At 40.1% G+C, this 21,093-nt stretch overlaps 1 protein-coding gene across 6 annotated transcripts in view; it reads left to right on the top strand.

Annotated features, from left to right (window-relative positions):
- ARHGAP28 (Rho GTPase activating protein 28) overlaps positions 1-21,093 on the top strand; it is a 240,190-nt gene that overhangs the window by 34,720 nt on the left and 184,377 nt on the right. For 4 of the 6 annotated variants that reach the window (XM_017951548.2, XM_009192409.3, XM_017951547.2 and 1 more), the window contains exon 1: positions 11,572-11,829. The exons of the other annotated variants lie outside the window; for them this stretch is intronic. In XM_017951548.2, coding sequence (XP_017807037.2) covers positions 11,654-11,829 — 176 coding nt within the window. In that variant the 5' untranslated portion in view covers positions 11,572-11,653. Of the gene's footprint in view, positions 1-11,571; positions 11,830-21,093 lie in introns of those variants that run through there. 6 annotated transcript variants of the gene reach the window in all.

Raw genomic sequence — 21,093 nt, 5'->3', positions numbered from 1 at the left:
GTTCTGAATTTATTTCAATGGCCAATGGTAGAAAATGGTACATTTCCTAAATTATATGAATACCTATTATCTACAGATCCCAAATCTGATCCAAATGAAATATAAATCAAAAGGTAATTTGGTAGCAATTTACCTAGGCAACTTCAGACATTTAGAGTCTACTTCATTCATGATTTTTTTTATTTCTGCTCCTACCCCATTCTTTTGAATCTATTATCCTCTACAGACACAGGACAAACTAGCTACTTCCCTCTCCTTTTCTGGTTTTCACCTCCAGGTCCCCTGGCAATGAGGAATGTGCTCAGTGCTGGGGTATTCCTGTGGAGAGTCATTTGACTGCAGCCATTGAATGGAAAAACCACCCTAATTACTTCCCTAACTATAAAACTACAGTACTAGAGGGTGGGGAGGATACTATATGCAGCTCTCCACTCATTGATTGATTGATTGATTTACATACTAAACATGAGTTTATACATTATACGTTTCTTGAGACCACATATGGCAGACACTATTATGGGTTCTGGGGATACAAATGCAGTGAAATAACATTACCAAGTTTATTCACATGCTTTAGTGTAGATTCCCCAAAGGAAGGGATTACAAACAGACAAAAGTAGTATATGATCTCTTGGCTAGCAGTTGCTAGAGCAGTGATCAGAATTGTCCTCTCCCTCCAATAGAAGTTTTATTACTACAGCAACTGTCGAATTTCGCCTTACACTCCTGTCTTCAAAGCCATTCCAACTGGCTGCATTACACAACTCCATGGGCACAATTTACACATCATCACATTATCAAGTTGTGAGACCCATTGGCACATTCTCCTATAATTTTTGAGTTCTCATATATTTTGAGAAAGCCATAGTAAGGTATCAGTCCTGTACTTCTATTTTCTAGTGTCAGTCCTGTAGTTTCATTTTCTAGTAACTACGGTACTGTAGTTACCTTTTACATTTACAGAGGTAGAAACAGAGGATTAAGTGGGAGAGGGCTCCTTCGTTTATGAAGTTGTTTTTTAAGCCAGTATACTATGTACCAGAAGCTATACTGAGTGTGCCCGTAGCCTGCTCAGACCCCACCCATAAATGCCTCATCTGGAATGCCAGTGCTGTGAGAGGAGATGTCCTCTTCAGGACCATGCCAATGTCCCGACCTAGTGACACTGAGACATTCATGCTTTCCAAGACTTTTTGAGCCGAATGATAATCAGTAATAACTAGGTACATCCCTGAATAATGTTTCCACTGACAAACAAACATCCATTTTCTGATTATCTACCTAAATCTGCCCAGTTTCAAAATGTGACTTACGTTAACACAGTCATGACCTTTTCTGTGGAAATATTTATAGTCTTTGGAGTGTATTAAAAATATTTACTGGCTGACTAATGGTGACTAGAATTCCCCTGGAATCTCCTCCAATAGGTATTGCTAACAAAGTAGAAGGTAAAATAACAATTTTTTGACTGCATAGTGTAATAAAAAGAACTTGTGTTTGTTTAGCATTGTGTACACAGCAGTTTTACAACTTACCTTTTTCAAATCGTGGCCAACAACTCTGTGTGATCGGTATTACCATCTCATTTTACAGATGAGAAAAATCAGGTCCCAGAGAGATTAACTGCTCACGGTCAAACACAGCACAACTCCTATGTCTGTCCTGCTCCAAACCCTGCCTTTCACCATTTTAACCACCCCTTGTTACTTTCAAATTATACTTTCAACATCTTCAGATCCAGGTGACTCAGTTCAGGTTATGTAAGTCTTATTGAATGATGCAGTCAGCCATATTTGAGGCCTGAGTTAGCCGATGTGGATTTGAAGCTTCCTATTCTCATCACAAAATCTCAGGTTTGTTTGAGTTATCAACTTTGTCAGGCAGTTACCCTCTCCTTCTTCAGGGCCTTGTGAAGGCAAAACTGCAAAATGAGCAGGTGCATTATTTCCCTATGCATCACTTCATCTCACCCTCTGCAAGCACCTCTTCCCTTTCCAGATCCTGGAAATCTTTACCATCCACGTCCTGATTATGCCTTTTTTCAGTGCTTCCAGGCGAGCCCTGCCTCCCTGAGGCTTCACCAAATCCTTCTCTAGTGAATACTGTTAATTTGTTGGCATCTATTCTTGCTACCTGAAATCCCCAAGGTGTCAACTTAGGGACTTTCTCCCTCATGGTGTGTGATCTTGTCTTATAATTACAACAGGGAAGGCAGTCCCTGAAGACCACATCTCTTAAGACTCAGTGGCTACCAAATGGAGGCCTAACCACAGCCAATCTGATGCAATTCTGGTACCCTGTTTCCTGAGAAGAGGGAAGCAAGGACAGAGGAAAAAATTAAAATTTGTTAATTTTGTAAGAAGCACCCCGGCAAGATTGTGTTCTCATTCCTGCTCCAAGAGTTGTCTTTCAATTTTGATCTTCAATCCTGCGCTATTCCTCAGATCTTTCTGAAACATAGTTCTTTGTTTTGGTTAATCAGAAATGTTTCTTTGGTTTACCACCCAAGAATTATCATAATAAACCTTTTCTCTTTGTTGGTAGACCTGCATACTGCATGTCCCAAAGCCTCTCACTGCCCTCTTCTTCCTTCACTGTCTCCTGCTGTGCTCACCCCATCACTTGCCAGGTCAGGTGGTCTGTCCCTCCCCAGGTGAACCAGAACAAAGCAGGCAGCTGATCTGTAATAATGAGCTAGCGACAGAGAGGGGGGATTGCCAGGGTCCTATCCCCAGCTTCTCCTCCAAGACACCTGTGTAATTCTTTAAGTTAAATGTCTTTTCAATAGCTATTTAAATTCCATTTATCTCATCTTGGACTTTGTCTTAGGATTCAATTTGGGACTTAGCATGTGGTCGTTTATAGTTGGTTTTCTTCTGTATCAGACTTTATTGTATGCTCTTCTCCCAAAAAGGTTGGGAGGCCTAGGAGATGTAGGTCAGAAGAGCTGACTGAAGACTAGCTGGTGCAGAGCCCAGGAGGATGCCTAAAAGCATAAGCTGATTCTGGTGCTACCTTGTTTGGCACCTTCAGTGGATTCCCCATGTGAACTCTTGGATAAAGTTTAAATTCCTCACAAGACATTCAGATGCACCAGGGCCTGGCCTCTGCCTGTCTCCAGCTTTGTCTCCAGGGTTTTCTCCCTTACACTTTACTCTCTAGCAAAGATAAACTAAAAAGGTTTCCCTGTACATGCTTCACTGTCTTTTTTTCTCTGTGCCTTTTTTCCATCTATTACCTGCCTCTTGAATGCCCTTCCTCACATAGCCTCAGCCACACACACTTACTTGTGAGCTAGCCAACTGTCATTCAGCTTTTAAGAGCATCTCTAACATAACCTCCCCGGGGAAGTGTGTTATTTGATGACCTCCTATACCAACCCCTTCCCCGCTTGCAGAGACCCCGTTAGTCTGTGCTTTCATATTCCTATTCATCTTCATATTCCTGGTGCTTAGCATTGTAGGTATGAGTGACAATTGTAAATTATTGGGGCAGATGGGTGTATGTATGTATGTATGTGTGTATGGATGGATGGATGGATGGATACATGGAAGAGTGAATGAATGAATAAAGCTCTTATGTTATTGCAAAAACATGGCATTGCAGGAAATATTCCATATTGGAAGTACTTTTTGACTAAAACTTTATGCTATGGCTGGTCTGTTCCTTTCCTCTACCCTGCCTGGGTCTATTAGTGGTGATTCATTTCCAATCAATAATGATTCAATTTATCTGTAGAAGTCACTTAAGTAGCTCAGTTATGTCAACCACATAAATAACACAAGTCCTGACCTGGCTGACTGGCTCTCGTGGTGACATAATCTACTTAACCCAATTACCAAATTGATCAAAGATCCCAAAACAGTTAATGAAGAAAAATAAGCCTTGATTTCTCTCTAAAAATAGGTGCTAAGAAAGCAATAGGAAAACCAGAGTAGTCTAGAAATTCTGTGTCATCATCAGAGCACCCAGAAAATAAAGTTGTTTAAGTCAAGTAGTGCCAATACATTTTGAAAAATATTTCAGGGTAGCAGATCAAGATTTACCAACTGACCTGATGATGAAAGATTGACACACTACCTTTTAAAATACTTTTAAAATACTTGTCTCATTATTTTCTCTTTATATAAAATAAATGCAACTTTGTATTCATTCCTTCTAATTTAAACCAGTCTTTCCAGAAGATTTGAGGGCACTGATAACGTATGTAAGATGGAGGGTTTTTTGTTTGTTTCGTTTGTTTGTTTGTTCTTTGAGACAGGGTCTTGCTCTGTCTCCCTGGCTAGAGTGCAGTGGTGCCATCACGGCTCATTGCAGCCTTAACCTCCCAGGCTCAAGCAATCTCCCCACTTCAGCCTCCTGTGTGGCTGGGACTAAGGGTACACACCACCACGCCAGCTAATTTTTAAACTTTTTGTAGAGATGGGGTCTCCACACGTTGCCTAGGCTGGTCTTAAACTCCTGGGCTCAAGCGATCCTCCTGCCTCTTGCCTCCCAAAGTGCTGGGATTATAGACGTGAGCCACCCCACCCCACCAGGTGGAGTTCTAAAAGCAGAATTCGCATGTTCCCTTTGGTAGGTAAGAATTGTGCCTTCATTTCCTGCAAGATAGGGCCAGTGACTATGTTCCCTCAATCTTTCTTGCTAAGAGATTGTCAGTCAGTGGCTGCAAGGACTCATGAGGCTGCAGCTGTTTTCCTGTTCTGGTATGAAATGATTATCCTAGCAGCAATGTTACCAGATAAGCAGCGAAGGCCACAAGAAGCACCTTTCTTTTGTGCATGTTAAGGTTTTGCCTAAATGTTTTGTTTTCTTGCCTTTCCTGGTGGGGTTGAATATGTTGGAATATCTCCATATTTCGTAGTCCATGCAGCGGTGGCACTTGGGGAACAGTGTTTGTGAGGCCTCCCCAGGCAGGTTTCATCACATAAATTGAGTCGACTTATCTCTCAGCAAAGGTTGTGAAAAACCTTTGGAATCCCTGGGTCCAGATTCTTTACTCTTGAGGGTTGAACACAAATCATACTTCCCGAAGGGCTGAGACAGGACAGCTGATAAGGGAGAGTGAAAGACAGAGAAGGGAACCAACATCTACTGAGCATCTAGGCTATGCTTAGTACTGGGATAGGTGTCTTAAAGATGTGATCTCATTTTAACTTCCCATCAACTCTTTGAGGAGATCTTACTGGTCTCTGTTTTTCAAATTAGGAAATGGAAACAGACAAATGAAGGTGACACAGCCAGTAAATAGTAAATCATAATCAAGCTCAAACTCAACTCTGTCTTACTCTCTTTTGTCTACCACTCTGCTTCCCGTTTATGTAGAAAGTGCAGTCTTTGTGCACTTGTGGTTATGTATTTCACTATTCTCTAATGCCTTATTTATATGTATCCACTGACAAATTTACAAGGCAAAATGAAAGACTGAATTATCCTTCAACACATTGTAAGAGTAGTTGATGACAATAATTATGCACACACACATATATTAAAAAGCAATAATTTTTGAACTGCCTTAGTAATTTTGAACTACCTTAGCATTGTGCCTTGAAAATACATGTGACTCCCTTCCTTATTATTTTCATCATCATCATTACATGCTGGTGATATCCACCCTCCAGTATGCTAAATAGGTTTATGAAAAGCTACCATAGAGAAACATAAATCAAATCCTACTCGTTTCTTTACATTTTACAAGAGGAATATATTTTGAATCTCATCAAACCTTTCATAAAAGATAAATATAATACATAAGGACCTAAATTCAGGAGCCAGATTTCCTGGGTTCAAATCCCAGCTTTGCCACGTCCTAGCCTGGGTAGGACATGGGTAGCCTTGGGAAGTTACTACAGCCAGTTTCTTCAACTATAACATGGAGCTGCCAGCAGTGATACTGATCTCACCTCACAGTCTGCTGCGAGCCTCTCATGAGTTGATGTTCTGATGCCTTAAACAGAACCAGGCACATGGTAAGTGTTCAATACATGTAGGCTGTTTTATTTCTTTTGTATGTGAAAAAACAGGTCTACAGTTCAGCAGCTTTCTTGGGGTGTCATGCTGGTGGCAGAGTTGGTACTGACATCCAAGGCTCTCGATTGTCAGTTCAGTGCTGGGCACTGTGTGACATCCAGAGTAGGACAGCACAGGAAACTGTAAGTTTCCCTCTATCTTTGCCCTTACTCCAAATAAACTGAAAATGCAACTCTCCAGTGTTGGGCAACTTTCAAGTTTAGCTTCCCCAGGGCCACCATTTCCTCCACTGTCTGGCCAGCTGTCACAGCCCTGTGCTATCACCCCCTAGCACACTGGATCCCAGCATTGTTTGGAATGCCAGAAATGTTAACAGACTCTATTCAGTCTGAATTTTGAAATTCAGAAACTCTCAAATTTGAATCCTTTTTCATAGCTCATTTGACCGCAAGACCTGTTTAGGCCTGAACTTTTTCAAGTGACAAAACATCGGAACTGACATGAGGCTATTTATAATTTGTATTTGACCCTCATAGTGTGAGGGACACTGCCCCACATCCTGGGGCAGCGGGATACATATCAGTCAGGGTCTTGGCAGAAAGAGATGGGGCACTCAGCCCAGGTGAATAGAGTTTATTAAAGGGGCTATTTATAAAGGCATGGCTGGAGCGAAGGAATCCTTAACAAGGGGTGCTGCAGAGCAGCAGCAGCAGTACTACATGCACCAGGAGCTGTTACCACCCCTGGATCAGGAGGGCCAGATATAGGCAGGAGTTACCTGAATTTGGAGAAAGCAGCATAGCAGAGGATTGCAGTCAGGAGTGGTAGGCAGAAGGATCTCACGTGCAGCAAAATAGCAAAGAAGCCTGGGAAGTCAGTACCTCACCTTACTTTCCCCTCCCTCTAGGTCTTCTGCTGGTACCTCTCTTTAGTGGACCCTCCCTGAAGCCAGAGGCAAGGGAGTTCATAGATGCAGACCACATGGTGAGCCACTCAGGCTACCAAGCAGGGTAGTGAGGTTGGCAAGTGGATCTGGAGGCCTAATGGAAATAGCCTGCATAGCATATTCTATAATGTTCAATATATGCACTCTACCATCTTTCTAAAAGCCAAAAACTTGAGAATATTTAAAAGAGTTGTATTTTATTAAGTCAACACCATATAGATATATTTGAAAAAATATTAATACATACATGTCAGCTTTTCTTTTTTTTTTTAGACAGAGTCTTGCTCTGTTGCCAGGCTGGAGTGCAGTGGCACCATCTTGGCTCTCTGCAAACTCCGCCTCCCGGGTTCAAGCGATTCTCCTGCCTCAGCCTCCCAAGTAGTTGGGACTACAGGTGCACACCACCACACCCAGCTGATTTTTGTATTTTTAGTAAAGATGTGGTTTCACCATGTTGACCAGGATGATCTCAATCTCTTGACCTCATGATCTGCCCACCTTGGCCTCCCAAAGTGCTGGGATTACAGGCGTGAACCACTGTGCCCAGCCACATACCAACTTTTTTTTGGTTTGCAGTTTCAGTGCCATAGAGACTTATGAGTCATTTATAATAATGCTTTGCTATTGGGGCTCAGAAAACAATACCCCAAAATGAGGGTCTTGGGGTAGTCTCAGAAGCAAAAGTTTTTTTTTTCTTTTCTGACCTTCTTGCTCCTAGTCTCCCAGTCTCATCTTCTAGCTGTAGAAACTAGAATCTCTCTTTTTCAAGGTGGGTCACAGAAACCAGAACCTTTTTTCCCCAAAGACAGCCATAAAACCTGAAAACATTACCCCACTTTTTCCTCCATTGTTCTGTGTAAAAATTGGCCATAAAGAAGTTATCTGACCTACTTGTTTGACTGTAGATTGTAAGACCCCCGATTCTAGAGAGAGTCCTGCCCCATACCCTGAGGGGAGAAATGCATGTTCAGAGAGGCCAAGAAGAATCAAGACAGACAGGCTTTGCTGGGTTTCTCCACTTAGTCTCTCAGCATTAGATAATACTCTTTTTGTCCAATCATATTTCTGCATGGCTTTCCATACTATGTTGAAACTTAGCATAAAAATGGATAATTTCCCCTATACTTTTGGGTCTTCATTCTGAAGGCTCCTGTGATTATACATTATATACATCTTTATGCCTTTTCTCCAATTAATCTGCCTTCTGTGAGTTAATTTTTCAGTGAACTTTCCGAGGGCAAAGAAGTTTCCCTTTGACCCTTACACTTGGCTACTCTGCAAGGTTGAAACTGCTGCACTAAAGAGTATTATCTCGTTCACTGATTCACTCATTGATTCGTACGTTCATTCTTTCAACAAATATTTCTTATTGCATGCCTACTCTGCAAAACACTACAGGCTCTGGGCTATAAAGACAAAAACATGACCCTAGCCCTTCCAGTAGCTTACAATTTAGTAAAAGACACGAATTTGCTGGAAAATAGTAATACAATCTTAAGTTAGCAAGTAGTTTTCATCTCAAAGCTATCTTGCTGGTTTGGGGTTCTATTTTGAGGTAGCTTTCATGGCCATATCTGGGCTCAGTGGAAAAAAAAAATGCTAAGATCTGTTAGCAACATCTGCCCTAGGCGCAGGCATGGAGAATGCACACAGCACAGTGTTTGGCTGACTGTGCTTTAATTACATGGCCGAATGAAATTATTTGTTATAATGAAAGTAAGAGCAATTTCCACAGAAGGGCAGAAGGAGGGTTGCTTTGAATTAGGAACACCTGAGAGGCTTTATAGTGGTATATAGAGGGTTTTCCAGGATTTCCAGACAAGAAATAATAGGTAGAGGCAAAGACAAAGTAAGATCACAGGACAGGCTGGTGTAAGTGGGCCACAGGGACTTGGGAGTGATGAAGTACTAGGAGATCAAAATAGATTAAGGAGAGGCCACACTAAGGGGTTTGGACTTCAATTTGTAGCAAGTAGGTTACATTCGAGGGCTTTCTGAGAAAGAAGAAGAGGATGTTCTGCATTTTAGGAAAATGACCCAAACAGCATTTTGAAAGGGGATGGGGCTTAAGAGGAAGCTGATGGAAAGTAATCCTTGTGAAGGAAAGATTGCGGCCACCTAGTCAGGAGATGGTGACGAGAGGGCAAAGACATTAGCGGAGGGAATTCAAAGAATTGTTGGCAGACATTTTGAGGAAGAAATGACAGATTTGATCATCGATTGGAGGGAGGAGTCCAAAGTGAAACCAGGGCGTCTACAATGTGAATACACAAGAGGAGGAGGGCTCCTTGGCTGGCAGGATGAGGCGTTACTGCAATGCGGGGCATCTAGAGGCCGTGTTACAGTCAAAATGTTTATAAGAAAAGACCCTGTAGGTATTTCATATTGTGAGTCTGTAGTTCAGAAAAATAAAAGAAGAATGTCCCATGCCCAGAAAAAGTTCCACTACTATAATTCCTTATGATAATTCTAAAATGCTATCAGATAAAAATTACAAGCTTTTATGAAGTTTGGTGCCAAAATTTATTGGGTGATAAACTTCACCTGAACAAATGTGAGGCTATCTATAGACTTTATCCTACTAAAAGTCAATATTCATTTTTCTTTGCTGCAGAAGTAATACACTTAAATATACAATACTGTCCCAAATTTACTGGGCTGAGGGTTTTTTATATTAAATGGTGCATGCATGAAATTATCATTTAAAAATAAAAAGTAGATGTAATTTCTGAAATGCATCTGTTCCCAAGGTTTTAGATGAAGAATTGTGGATACATATCAGTACCTACAGTGGTTTTTCAACTTCACATTTTAAGAAGGTATTGTCTTAGTTTTATGCATTGGCATAAAGCACAGTAAGTAAACAGATGCCTCTTTTTATCTGAAAACTTTGGAGAATAAAGCATTCTTTGCATGTGTCTTTTCCATACACTCATGCTTGATAAGTTTCTTTATCCATAAAATTGGGATAATAATACTACCTACCTCACAGAATTGTTTAAACAGCTAATGTACACCATCTAACACGTTCGTAAATTTAGTCATTATTAGCTTACCGTTTAATTAATAAAACATTTTTAAAAAGCATTTTGGATGAAAAACTTATGTTTTCCCAACCTCTGAAAGTGCAATGAAAATAAATGTGTCCCTTCTTGATGAAAGAGCAAAGAGTACCCCCATTTCTTGAAAACCTAACAGGTACTTGTTGCTTTAATCCTACAAGATGAATGTTATTTTCCCCATTTCACAGATGCAGCAACACAGATTCCGAGATGTTAAGTAGCATGATCAAGTTGCCCTCCAGTAAGGAATAGATTAACTTGTCTTTCTACTTCATCTAGCTCCTAGGGATGTGTGGAAGAGACAGCAGATAAAACACTGTCCATGTGAGTAAAACATTCACGTGGGCCTCTTCCTAGGCATACGTCTGGTTACTTTTTAATCAGCTGTAAGAATGTTGTTTTTCCATTTGTGCTATTAGTCCTATGTGGATAAGGACATACTTCAGACTCAAGATTTCTAATGATGCCCCTTTTTATCTACCTCGAACCAGTCCCTACATCCTCCCCCACCAACAGTAACTTCTGGAAATAACATCCATTTGGCCTATAATAATAAAGTCTAATTTTCAGACAAGCTGCAAACGGTATCTGTTAATTTGATCATGACTGGGAGGAGGAAAGGGATGTGAGAGTGAGGTAAGAGTCTGGTAGTGAGATTGAGGGTGGGGGAGGGAAGCGTTCCCTTGCTCTGAGAGGGAATTACCTGACCCAACAGGAAATCAAGTTTATTGTAACTTGACTAAGTCAACAGCAAGGTAATCCAGTGCTTCAATTTTTGATGTGGATGCTTTAAATGACTGAGTGTCACATTTTCTCCTTTTCTTCCCCAGAGCACACATTTCAAACCCCGCCTCTCTCCTCAGCCCGAGGTATGGTTTTTTAGTCTCACTCCTTGCTGCCAGGCAGGAAATGTTCCCAGCCACAGGATAAGCCTCCAGTTGGAAGCGGGCTGGGAGGGGGAGTGAGAAAAGGAAAAAAAAAGAAACAATGAAAAACAAACTTTACTAGAGCCGCTAGCAGGAGCCCCAAAGGATCCCGGCCGGTTTCCAGTTTCCTAGAAGCGGGGATCACACCTCCCCCCGCACTCCCGACACATGCGCGCACACGCACACACAGGCGCGCACACGCACACACAGGCGCACACACACAGGCACACACACGGACACACAAAGGCGCGCGCACACAGACACACGGACACACACGTACACACGGGCGCGCACAGAGGCACAAACGCGCACACAGGAACAAACATGGACACACAAAGGCTTACACACACAGACACACACACACGGACACACAAAAGCGCACACACGGACACACAAAGGCGCGCGCACACAGGCACAAACGCACACACAGGCACACACAGGCGTGCAGACATACACAGGCACACAGGCACACACAGACGCGCGCACACACAGGCACACAAACAAGCACACACAGGCACACATGCAAGCACAGACACGCGCGCACACACACACACACACACACACAATGCCCGCCCCTACTCCAGCCCGTGGGCGTGGTTCCCAGCGTCTGCGAATTCGCGCGCCCGGGGCGGGGCGGGGCGGGGCGGGGCGGGCCTGCCCGGGGGCCACTGACAGCCGCAGGAGAGAGCGGCTGGTCGCACCTCCGGCCCCGCCGCCCAGCTGCTGACAGCCTCCCGGCGCGCCGGTCCATGCTGGTCCCGGTCTTTGTTCTGGGGCCGGCGCCGAGACATGCGCGGCTGACGATGGAGGTGGAGGACTCGGGCGGCGTGGTGCTGACCGCCTACCACTCGTACGCCCGCGCCCAGCCCCCCAACGCAGAGTCGCGCTGCGCGCCCCGGGCCGCCGCCAGCCACCCGCTCAGCAGGTACCCGGAGCCGCTCCCGCCAGGGCGGCGCAGTCGCGCCGGGCTTGGGGGGTTCGCCGTGCAGCTGCGCCTTCTGCCTGGGCGCAGATTGTTGTTTCAAGTTTTGGTGGACTAGATGAGTGAGCCTGGGGTTCTTTGCATTGTCTTTGACTGGAGGTGGGAAACGCTCGAAGGCTGCACCAGCCTGGGCTGAAGTCGTTGGCTAGCAGAGATTAGCAGCGGGATTGCATTCTTGATACGATTTCAGGATAAGTCATGTATATATATATACACCTCATTTCGGCCAAAGTTGCCTATAAAATCTCGGGAAATTAAAAAATATTCCAAATGAAACACAAGCAGCACATGAAAAGAAAACATTAAAATACATAACCCTAAATCCTCAGAATACTCCTTTTGAGAGCTTGTTCAGTAACTGCATGCCTGATTTAAAATGTAGGTTGAGAAATTCTCAAAAAAGTACACCTCAGTAGACTTTAAAAGACAATTTTATTTCTACATGTTAAAACCTTTCAATTGTATAAATGCATTGGTGTCATTATTTGATTACTGCTAATGTCAACTCTATGCTGTCAATGCAATTATATTTCCTTTTGGTCAAAAGAAGCCTATAAGCATCTCATCCTGTTTATTTCAGATTTAATCAGGGATCTATGTTAAATTACTGTGTCAGTGATCATCCATTTGATGCAAGATCAAGGCCAATGAGACTCTCCTTAACTAAAACAAAAATGGTTAAGTGGGTAGACAAAAGTATTGTGATGAGTGAGATGGTTTGATATTTGATACATATTTGGGGGAAGTTTTATTTGTGTAAATGTGACTATCTGATCCATTGATGAGTGCTTTTCTTTACAAGTGGACAATTTGAGTGATGTGTTTTCATCATGTTTATTTTTAATCATTTCTTTTTTCTCATACTTTTAACTTTAGTTACGTGATAATGATTGCTTCTGTTTCCTAATTTAATTGATTGTGATTTTAATTGATTTCCTAATTAACAGATTGTGACTTTATTTCAAGGAATACTTTTTGGCTAATATCCATGGGAAGAACAAACTACATTGGCAAGAGATCTATGTTGGACTTGGCTAACAAAGAAAATGTTGTTTCTTTCAAAAACAGCAGGTTGAGTGAAATCTCACTTTTATATAAAGACAGTGGGAAAATAACATTTTTTTCCAGCTTTAGGAGTTGTGCATATACTTTTAAAGGCTCCTTGAAAATATAAACTGGCATTTGTCTTTAGGGTATTTTCTTTTCTAAACATAATCATTGGCTGTAAGTACTCAGATTATGACTAACTAAATATATATATATGTGTGTGTGTGTGTCTGTGTGTGTGTGTGTGTGTTGATGAAAAGCATGGGCCAAGTTTGTCCATTTCTTAAACGATTCTAGTGTAGCTGTCCTGTCTATAATTCCCAGCAGCTGTCTCAGAGCGCCAGCCAGATTGTGCCATTTGGGCGATTTGAAACTACATCCGTTTCCAAAGCAAACTAGAAGCAGAAGTTCTATTAACTCAGCATGTGGTCTTGTGGAATGATAATACTTGAGAGCAAGCGTTACATGTCAGAGCTAGTATTTCACCTTAAGGTTGCCAATTAGATTCACGTTGTTCCAAGTTTGCATTTTTGGTGACTGCCCTGCACTCTCTGGGAGCCTTGGTACCATTGTCCCTCTGCTGCAGGCCCCCCGGCCCTCTGCAACCCAATCACAAGAGAATAGCTTAATTCCTTGGTTCCTAGTAAAAAAGCAATCAAAAAGAGGTTCCTGTATTTACAAAGAGCCAGAGGATACCATTAATCGTAAGTCTGACAACAGAAATAATCAGGCCCAAGTTATTAACCTTTGACTCACTAACTAACGATCAATACTTCCTTTCAAGCCAAGAAGCAAGATCATATTGTTCTACTTCTGAAGAAAGCACTCTCTCTTTCAAGAATACCCTTTCCTTTAAATTGCTTACACATTTGTAACCTATTTGTGGAGCAATGACCAGAATGGCACTAGAAAGCGTGGACTTTTGTATCTAATTATCATTATTTTTTAGCTCTTGGTGGCATAGGTTCTCAAAGCAAACCATTCTTTTTTATTTTCTAGACCTCTACTACACTTGAGTTTATATGTTTTTAAGGGTTTTTTTCCTAGCCTTTTCCCAGTAAAATAGAATATAATATCTTTCTATTTGGTCATTTTTTTCCACTATTATATCCCCAGAGCAGTATCTGGTACATCGTAGTAGCCCAATAAATATTTGTTGAATACATTAATGAATTCCTGCCAAGATTACAAAATAGCCAAGATAAAATGGTGGGATTTTTAACTGCCAGCCTCAGCCTGTTTGTGCCTACTATGTGCCAGCAACGTGTTAGACATTTGGGTTACAAAGATAAATGGGACATAGTCCCTGCCCCAAGAATGTGGTCCTTTACCTTTCAAACCAGCAAGACTTTGAGAAAAAAGATGAAATAAGTGACAATATTTCTACATCAAGAGGCTTCAGATGTAAATCTGGATTTTTAGCTAACCATTAAAAAAAAAAAAGATTGAAGGACGCAGCATCTCAGGCCTGCCCTGTTGCCTGCCATCCCTAGCTGAAGCTGAGCCAAGGCTGCTCCATCATGGGGGCTGCTGTGCTTGTTTGCCATGCTCTCCCTGTTGCCCTTCAACACTGAAGCAATTTCTTTAGGGCCTGCTCATTTTCTTTTATTTTACTAATTTTATTTTGTTTTCCATGTACTTGTCAGTTACTCAGGCTTGAGGTCACATTGGCAGACCCTGACTCTACACCAGTTACTACAGTGTGGCCTTGGGCAATTTACTTCCGCTGCTTAGGATATTGACTAAGGCAAAGGAAGCACCAGATATGTTAGCTGTATTCCTACTGTTATCACTTTTAATCAGGTGTTGTTGCTGTAAAGAGGAGAGTCAAACAGTTTTGGTACTTGCATCACTATCAGAAGTGGACAAACAAAACAAGGTTAAGAAAGCCTTGTTTGTCAAGAAAAAAAAAAAGGGACATTTAAAACTCAAATATCTGAGTTTTATAGCTCCGATCTTGCAATTCCGAAGAATCAAAGGAATCATTCATTCTTACCTCATTTTATAAATTAGTTAAAACTGTGTGTGGAGCATAATGAATGAAACCACCTGAAGTCATATAAATGCACTGGCTTTAGAGGGAGTTACGTGTACCTAAAAGATTCTAGGTTGGGATATATTAACAGTAAGGAATCCTCAGATTTAAGTTCTTTTTTTAAAATCAATATTCAGAATATATAGGTTGATACGTTGATTTTTAACAAATAGATTATCCTTTGTCCATCTTGTCCTGTTCTGTTTTTGCCCTTTTAATTTGCATGGGGCAATCTGCTGTGGCATTTAAAATACTGTTATACATATTTCCTTTTGAGCCTTTAGGATTCCTTCCCACACCTCCTGTTTCTTTAAGAATTATTTCCTATTTTTTTATTCAATTTCTGTCACCATATTCCTTGATTCTAATAGAGTGTGAGGATGGATAGACTTGCTTGTTAATTCTCATAATTAATTATATTTTCTCATATTACTTTTATCTTTTAAAGTTTTCTTAGGAATTAATTTCAAGGACTCCACAAAGTCTATTTTGGCTATGACTTTTCAGTAGCATGGCATACTTATAACACGAATTTTAATTTGTTTCTTTGGAGCTAAAAGGCAAGAAAACCATGAAGATACAACATCTTTCTGTCACTAATAGGCACACAAACTTTTCAGCAGTTTAAAGCAAGAGCATCATTCCCTCAGAGGAAGTTTTAGCAAACATATTTCATTCTCACTGATTTTCCATTTTGGTCAACTAATTTGATATTACAATAACAACAAAAAACATACTCAGCTTGCGTTTCTGGGCAGTTTAGGCTTATTCCTGATGAGGAACACCAAGTACCTTCTGGGTTTAGCACCTTTATATGCTTAACAGTGGCAGGGAGTCCTACTTGGTGTCTACAGTGCATTTCTAGATCATGGGGGAGTCAAACCACTGCAAAATTTATTCATGCAGCGAAGAGACTCACAAGTCACAAGTATTTGTTGGGAAGAAGAGAACTAATTCTTTTTTTCACAAAATTGTATATCCACATCCTATTGTAAAGGAAGAAAGAGAATAAAGTAATTATAAATGATCAGTTCTGTTAAATGGTTGAAATTAGAATAACGATTTTTAGAGAGGCCAAGCTTCTATTCAGAATCCAGAGTGAGACTATGGACAAACATACAAAATAATTTCACTGATAAAATGAAAGGTAGCCAAGGATAAAGCTAGATATTTTGTTTTTCAAGGGTTTCCTGAGTATATCCAAAAAATGAAATACAATTTTTTTTAGTGAAGGTATAGTAGAAAATGGCCATGATTATTTCTGAAATTTATCTAGTTATACCATGAACTTCCCGAGAGAGGACAAAAATAGAGGAGGGAAACAGCCAACTCTTCCTCGAAAACAAATATACAAGCTAACCAAGGTTATCCTAGGAATTCTAATTCTACAGCAATGTTTAAACTTCTATGAGGGGGCTGTTGTTTCGTAACGATTCTTAATAATAAGATAATTTGATTAAAATGGAATTGATGATTAGAAAGTACATATTTTATATTGAGGAAAAACTAAATTTAGCAACTTTTAATGATAGATTTATTGGTACCTTCCTGGACTGAAATTAATTAATTAAGAAGACATTTATTTCCAGGTGCTAACTCTTACTAAGCATTCGTGTAGGCCTGTATGAGTTAAGGTACACATGCACAGGGACACCAAATTCTGGGGGATACTAGGTATGCTTTCTTGAGAGGATTCAAAAACAGTAATGGAAATAAGATTCTCACTAGACAATAGGTATTTGTAGGTCATTCTTTATGTTATGGTTGAAACCAGAGTTGGTGTCTCTGGTTTCTTTTTACAGTGGGATCCCTGCTGAGCTAGGTTCCTCTGTGTGCAGAGCTGTTGGAAAACATCTGGTACATTTCCTTTAATAGTGTCATATGGCTACATATTTGGCCAGTTGCTCTATCCATTTTTAAGCTGCTCACTTCTCCCTGATCATTAATCTGTAACGTATGCACAAAAATTTAGGGAATTTAGAGTATTGTAGAATCGCCTCATGTAGATGAAGATGATGACTAAAAAGTCGTAACTTTTAACTTTCTATTTGGATGTAATTTTGAAACTTGCAAAAGTAGTCCAGAGGCCGGGCGCGGTGGCTCAAGCCTGTAATCCCAGCACTTTGGGAGGCCGAGGCGGGTGGATCACGAGGTCAGGAGATCGAGACCATCCTGGCTAACATGGTGAAACCCCGTCTCTACTAAAAATACAAAAAACTAGCCGGGCGTGGTGGCGGGCGCCTGTAGTCCCAGCTACTCGGAGGCTGAGGCAGGAGAATGGCGTGAACCTGGGAGACGGAGCTTGCAGTGAGCCGAGATCGCGCCACTGCACTCCAGCCTGGGTGACACAGCGCGAGACTCCGTCTCAAAAAAAAAAAAGTAGTCCAGAAAGTTTCTGCGTAACCTTTACCCAGATTCCCCAGATGTTAGCATCTTGCAAAACCAGAATACCATCTGTGAAAACTAAACAAAGTAAAACTGATACAATACTATAAACTACGAACTATGTTCCGATTTCACCAGTTTTCCACTAGAATTGGAATTTTCCTGTTGTAGAATTGAATGTAGGACTCCACACTGAATTTTGTTGTATCTCCTGAGTCTCCTGCAATCTGACAGTCTGTCCTTGTCTTTCATGACACTTTTTGAGAACTGGTTGGTGATTTATAAGAAGTCCTTCAAATTGGGTTGGTCTGATGTTTCTCATGATTAGATTAAGGTTATGGTTTTTTGTTTTGTTTTGTTTTGTTTTGTTTTTTGAGCCAAGGTCTTGCACTGTCACCCAGGCTGGAGTGTAGTGGTCTAATTACGGCTCACTGTAGCCTCAACCTCCTGGACCTGAGTAATCCTCCCATCTCAGCCTCCTGAGTTGCTGAGGCTACAGGCACATGCCACCATGCCTGGCTTATTTTTGTATTTTTTGTAGAGATGTAGTTTTGCCATGTTGCCCAGACTGGTCTCAAACTTCTGGGCTGAAGTGATCTGCCCACCTTGACCTCCCCAATTGCTGAGATTACAGATGTGAGCCTTCATGCCTGACCAAGCTTGTGCATTTTTGATGAGAAATCTGTGGAAGTAATGTTGGGTTCCTCTGAGGGCATCATACAGTGCGTATACGATGTTGACATCTTACTAATATTGGTGTTAGGTTTGATCATCTGGATAAGGTGGTATCTGCCAGATTTCTGTACTATAAAGTTACTATTTTCCTCTTTATAATTAATAGCTACCTTTGGAGAGATACTTTGAGACTATGGAAATATCTTTTTTCTCTTTAAACTTTCCTTTTAGCATTTATCTGTGGATCTTGTCAGTAAAATTCACTAAGGTGGTGTTCTAAAGGTGACTTTCTATTTCTCTCATTTCTTCTATATTTGACTTACTTTACATACTATGAAATAGACATCTAGGAGTCTTGCTGATTTTGTTTTTACCCCATTAGTTTTTAAAAAGTCAGCCAAATATAAATAGGCATCAACAGTCATTTAATCCACTCTTTTTTTTTTTTTCAGTTTTGATACAAAGTATAAAAAATGATTTAATTTGACCTGGTCTGACTTTATGAAAGCTCTAAAGATAGATTTTCTATTTTTTAAAATTTTTTGGAAGCAAATGTTTATTAAATAGGCTCAAAGAAAATAAATCGGCTGGGTGCAGTGGCTCACACCTATAATCCCAGCACTTTGGGAGGCCGAGGTGAGCGAATCACCTGAGGTTGGGAGTTCAAGACCAACCTGACTAACATGGTGAAGCCTCGTCTCTACTTAGAAAAAAATACAAAATTAGTTGGGCGTGGTAGTGGGCGCCTGTAGTCCCAGCTACTTGGGAGGCTGAGGCAGGAAAATCACTTGAACCCAGGAGGCGGAGGTTGCGGTAAGCCAAGATCACGCCATTGTACTCTAGCCTTGGCAACAAGAGTGAAACTCTGCCTCCAAAAAAAAAAAAAAAGAATCAGAAAGTTGCTAAATTAAATGCTGTGTAAAGAGAGTGTAGCTGTTCTTAAAACCCAGTTTGCCTAGGGAGTATTACTGAAACTATCTTTTATTCTTTTAGAATTATCTTTGTACCTGATGGAAAACATTCTCCTCTTACTAGTGTTCCAGAGATGTTATGTGAACATCTGCAAATGTATTTTAACTAAAGTAAACATTCTAATTTGCATGTAATCAGAATTTTTTCACATTCCATCCTCAAACTAAACAATTTTGTTTCTGAGGTAATTGCCATGTTCTTATTTCTCAACCATATGGTCTCTAGATATCAGTTCTAGCCAAGAATAAAAGTAAAATGTTATATAGCAAAGCAAAGGAGATAAATGGAATGTTTTTCAGAAGAAAATTTTGGAAATAAATTCTATCTATTTAGGCAATACACTTTGCTTTGTTTTTAAGCCTCTTTGGATGAAAATAAGTCAGGCATACCCTTAAATAGTGTTAGAAATTAACCTTTTCTTAATAACTGTTATCATTAAGACAGCATAATTGCATGTGTTACTAAAGTAAAGGTACCTGTTGAGATGTGTAAGTTTGCTTGCTTTACTAATAGTCTATGTTGGTATATTGTTTTATTTCCTAAAAATTGAAATTATTACTTATTTCTTCAGGCAGCTCTGAAAGTCTTTAGCAGTACTTTTATTTCTAATATTGTTACTTTTAACATGCTTTGTAATTTACTTTTGATTAGATAACCAGCTTGTTACAACTATGTAAAGGAAATGCGGTTTAAAGGACTAAAGTGTATACTCTTTTGTTAAAGAATTTGATAGCATTTATTTTGGTTTCTTTGAGAGTTTTTTTTTTAGCTTGTTTGCTTTTTGTCTCTTGCTGTGCTCTGGTTATTGAGTTAGTGAGTTTTCCATAATGTATCATTCTTTATCATATGAAGTTTCATACATCATTTCTTTGTCATTACTGTAGGCTGTGCATCAAAACAAAATAATAAAGTGTACAAAAACTTCAAGTTCTTTAGTCTCTAAAGTGGAAAGTAAAGAAAGTAGATTGTTTTGCTATATATGCATCTTCTTAACTATCTGGGGTTTATAACACATTCTTTGAGTATCAAATGTATGTGTTATGTCACTCTTCAATAAATGAATAATATAGATAAACTATCCATTTGACAGGTAGTTAGTGCCATGTAATTCCAAGGTTGGGAGAACATATACTAAGTATCCCTTAGACAACCAGCTGCCTGTGTCATGTTACTCTTAAAAACTAATTAAATCTATGCATTCCTTTTCTGATCCCTTAGATGAATAGATGATGACTGCATACAAACACACAATACAAAGCACAGGAAGGCGAAACTGGAAACCAAGGACAAAAGTAGTAGGTAGTATTTCTTAAACTGTCAAACACTTGAGATTTATTTGTGCTATTTTAGCAATTGTAAGTTTGGGTACTGATTATCTTTTATGTACCAGAGATAAATCTTTGTATCTTTGTTAAACTTTGTGGTTAGCCACAAAATTTACTTATGTACATTTATAGTGTACAGGGAAAAAAATCCCATTGAAATTTCCTATTGAGTATTCATTTATGAAAATCAATTTAGAAAACACTGACCAATGCTTTTGCCTTAAAAAGAAACCACCTATTAGTGTATTTACCTTTATACAAAGGTCCATCAATTATTTTATGTTTTTGAAGATCAGTGGAGAAATCTGACAGTGACTAGAAAAAATTCTCAACATCCTAAAATGACATTATAACTCATACTATGATATTTGATTTATTTCTTCTCTCCACTTTTCCTCTCACCCTCGCTACAACACAAAAATTTATGTAGTAGCTAAAGTTACATGTCAGTGGTTGGGATTAAATCTATATTTAAATGGCAAGAGATAAAAAGCAGAAAAGAGAGAGAGAATGAATAAACGCAGTCAAAGAAGTGAGGACTAAACTTCTCTGAAGGTTTCCTCGAGAACTGTAGCCAGAAGAGTTATGGCTACCATGACAGGCTGCCATCTACCACCATAATGCTCATTTGGTTATCAGTCATGCGCTAATCATGCCCTATGGTCCTGTGACGTTGATTCTTTAAAAATAAGTCCTAGCTTTAATCAGAGCTTACAAATGAGGCAAGCACTATGCTAAAAGCTTGACATACATTATCCCAGTTATTCT

Source organism: Papio anubis, chromosome 19 (genome assembly GCF_008728515.1).
Source record: "Papio anubis isolate 15944 chromosome 19, Panubis1.0, whole genome shotgun sequence".
NCBI lineage: Eukaryota > Metazoa > Chordata > Mammalia > Primates > Cercopithecidae > Papio > Papio anubis.
Note: the sequence above shows the minus strand (reverse complement) of the source record. Positions and strands in the feature narration are given on the sequence as shown.